The sequence below is a fragment of the Fukomys damarensis genome, unplaced genomic scaffold (genome assembly GCF_012274545.1).
Source record: "Fukomys damarensis isolate Sample0158 unplaced genomic scaffold, DMR_v1.0_HiC HiC_scaffold_34, whole genome shotgun sequence".
Lineage (NCBI taxonomy): Eukaryota > Metazoa > Chordata > Mammalia > Rodentia > Bathyergidae > Fukomys > Fukomys damarensis.
Window position 1 is genome coordinate 1,112,658 of NW_022900946.1, and position 1,842 is coordinate 1,114,499.

The following is a 1,842-nucleotide window of genomic DNA, read 5'->3' on the forward strand; positions in this document are numbered from 1 at the left end:
AAAAAAAAAAAAAAAAAGGACCAAAGCTCCCAGCTGCCGGGAGTGACAGAGGAGCGGGGAGGATCGATACTTATTTTCTAAGAGGACCGGGGAGGTTTGTTGCACGCGACAGCCTGCTGAAGAGGCAGAGAGGCAGCTGCGACGCGGTTCGGAGTTGTCGGAGTTTTCTTAAAAAAAAAAAAAAGTTGGGGAGAAAACTAAAATTGCTTTAAAACTAGATATATAAAACTGATTTCCCCCTTTTGTATGCTGGATGCTGCATGAGTCTGAAACACCAATAAACGAAGACTGCATGACTCGCCTCCAGTCTCGGTCTCTGCGTTCGACTGCCCCGCCGTTTGTCTGCCTCCGGGTAGAACCGACTGGGTGGTATACGCATGCGCCTTCGCAGTAGCCATCTTTACTGTGGGCTGAAGCCTGAACTGCCCGAGGGCCTACCTACGCATGTGCAAGCCATCCCTCGCTTTCCTTTTCCGAGTAGCTTTGACTGACGAGCGGAGCCTCCCGCGCCATTTCTTTGCGCGTGCGTCCTGTCGCCCTGCGCAGCCCGGGTAGCGAGTCTTAGCCCCGGGTGTGTACGGCGGCTGATTTGACTCCGAGGTCTGGGCAGAGGGCGCAGGTTCCCAGTGTGGACAGGGGCAGAGTGAAGGCGGGAAGACTGGGTTTCAGCATCCACGGATCCGGTCCGTGGCGCGGGGCCCTTACTGCAGGGGATCGAGGGCCCCTCCTGGGGGCGGCACGTTAGCCACGGAGACAGCTGTTGGAACCTGATTGGCTGCGGAGGATCTCCTAAATCCTACAGGGCAGGGCGGGGCGGGGCGGGGCCGGGCAACCCCGGCTGGGTACGTCAGGCCTCCGGTGGGGCTGGGCCCCTTCCCTAGTAGCCCATGTCTCTTGCACGGGGTCTTGGAGATATTGCGGCCACGACAACGGCTCCTCAGACTGAAGAAGGGGAAGTGACTTCCGGCCTTCAGGCTCTGGCAGTGGAGGATACCGGAGGCCCCTCTGTCTCGGCCAGTAAGGCCGAGGAAGAGGGAGAAGGCCAGGAGAAGGCCGAGCGTGTGGGATCCGGGGCCGAGGAAGCAAAAGGAGAAGCCCTTACCACGGGAAGAGAGGAGCAAGCCGAAGGAGACTTCGAGGACTGGTGCGTGCCCTGCAGCGATGAGGAGGTGGAGCTGCCTGCGGATGGGCAGGCCTGGATGCCTCCGCCCTCTGAAATCCAGCGGCTCTACGAACTGCTAGCAGCTCACGGTAACCTGGAGCTTCAAGCGGAGATCCTGCCCCGCCGGCTGCCTACGCCCGAGGCCCAGAGTGAAGAGGAAAGATCCGATGAGGAGCCGGAGGCCAAAGAGGAAGAGGAGGCAAAGTAAGGGCACAACCTTGCTACTGGGGTTCTTCCCCTATGGCCGAAGGAAATAGGGAGGGTAAAAAGGTGGGATCCAAGAGCAATAGAAAGTGGGAGGAGTGCTGGGCATGCTGGCCCTTGCCTATGATACCAGCACTTGAAAGGCTGAGTCAGTGTGAACTACACAGTGAGACCCCATGTCAAAAAACAAACCCAAAAAACAAAGTGGAAGCAGGGTGGAGAGCAGGAGAGGAAGAGGCGCACACAGGGGAGAAGCAGGTGGGGGTGTTTGGTCGGGCCACCCTCATCCTTCACTGTCTGTCCTGTCCCAGACCACACGTACCCACTGAATTTGACTTCGATGATGAACCAGTGACGCCGAAGGACTCCCTAATCGATCGGAGACGCACCCCAGGTACAGGCAAGAGGGATGAGTTGGAGATGAAGGGCCTCTCCTTAGTTACCAGAAAAAGTGGCTTTTTTTTTTTTTTTTTTTT

The 1,842-nt window shown here is 57.4% G+C and overlaps 1 protein-coding gene across 1 annotated transcript in view; it reads left to right on the forward strand.

The window, feature by feature from the left end:
• Window positions 1-6: 6 nt before the first annotated feature.
• Window positions 7-1,842, forward strand: part of Pagr1 (PAXIP1 associated glutamate rich protein 1) — a 3,253-nt gene continuing 1,417 nt past the window's right edge. The window contains exons 1-2 of the mRNA XM_010617374.2: window positions 7-1,366; window positions 1,678-1,760. Coding sequence (XP_010615676.1) covers window positions 888-1,366; window positions 1,678-1,760 — 562 coding nt within the window. The 5' untranslated portion in view covers window positions 7-887. The remainder of the gene's footprint in view (window positions 1,367-1,677; window positions 1,761-1,842) is intronic.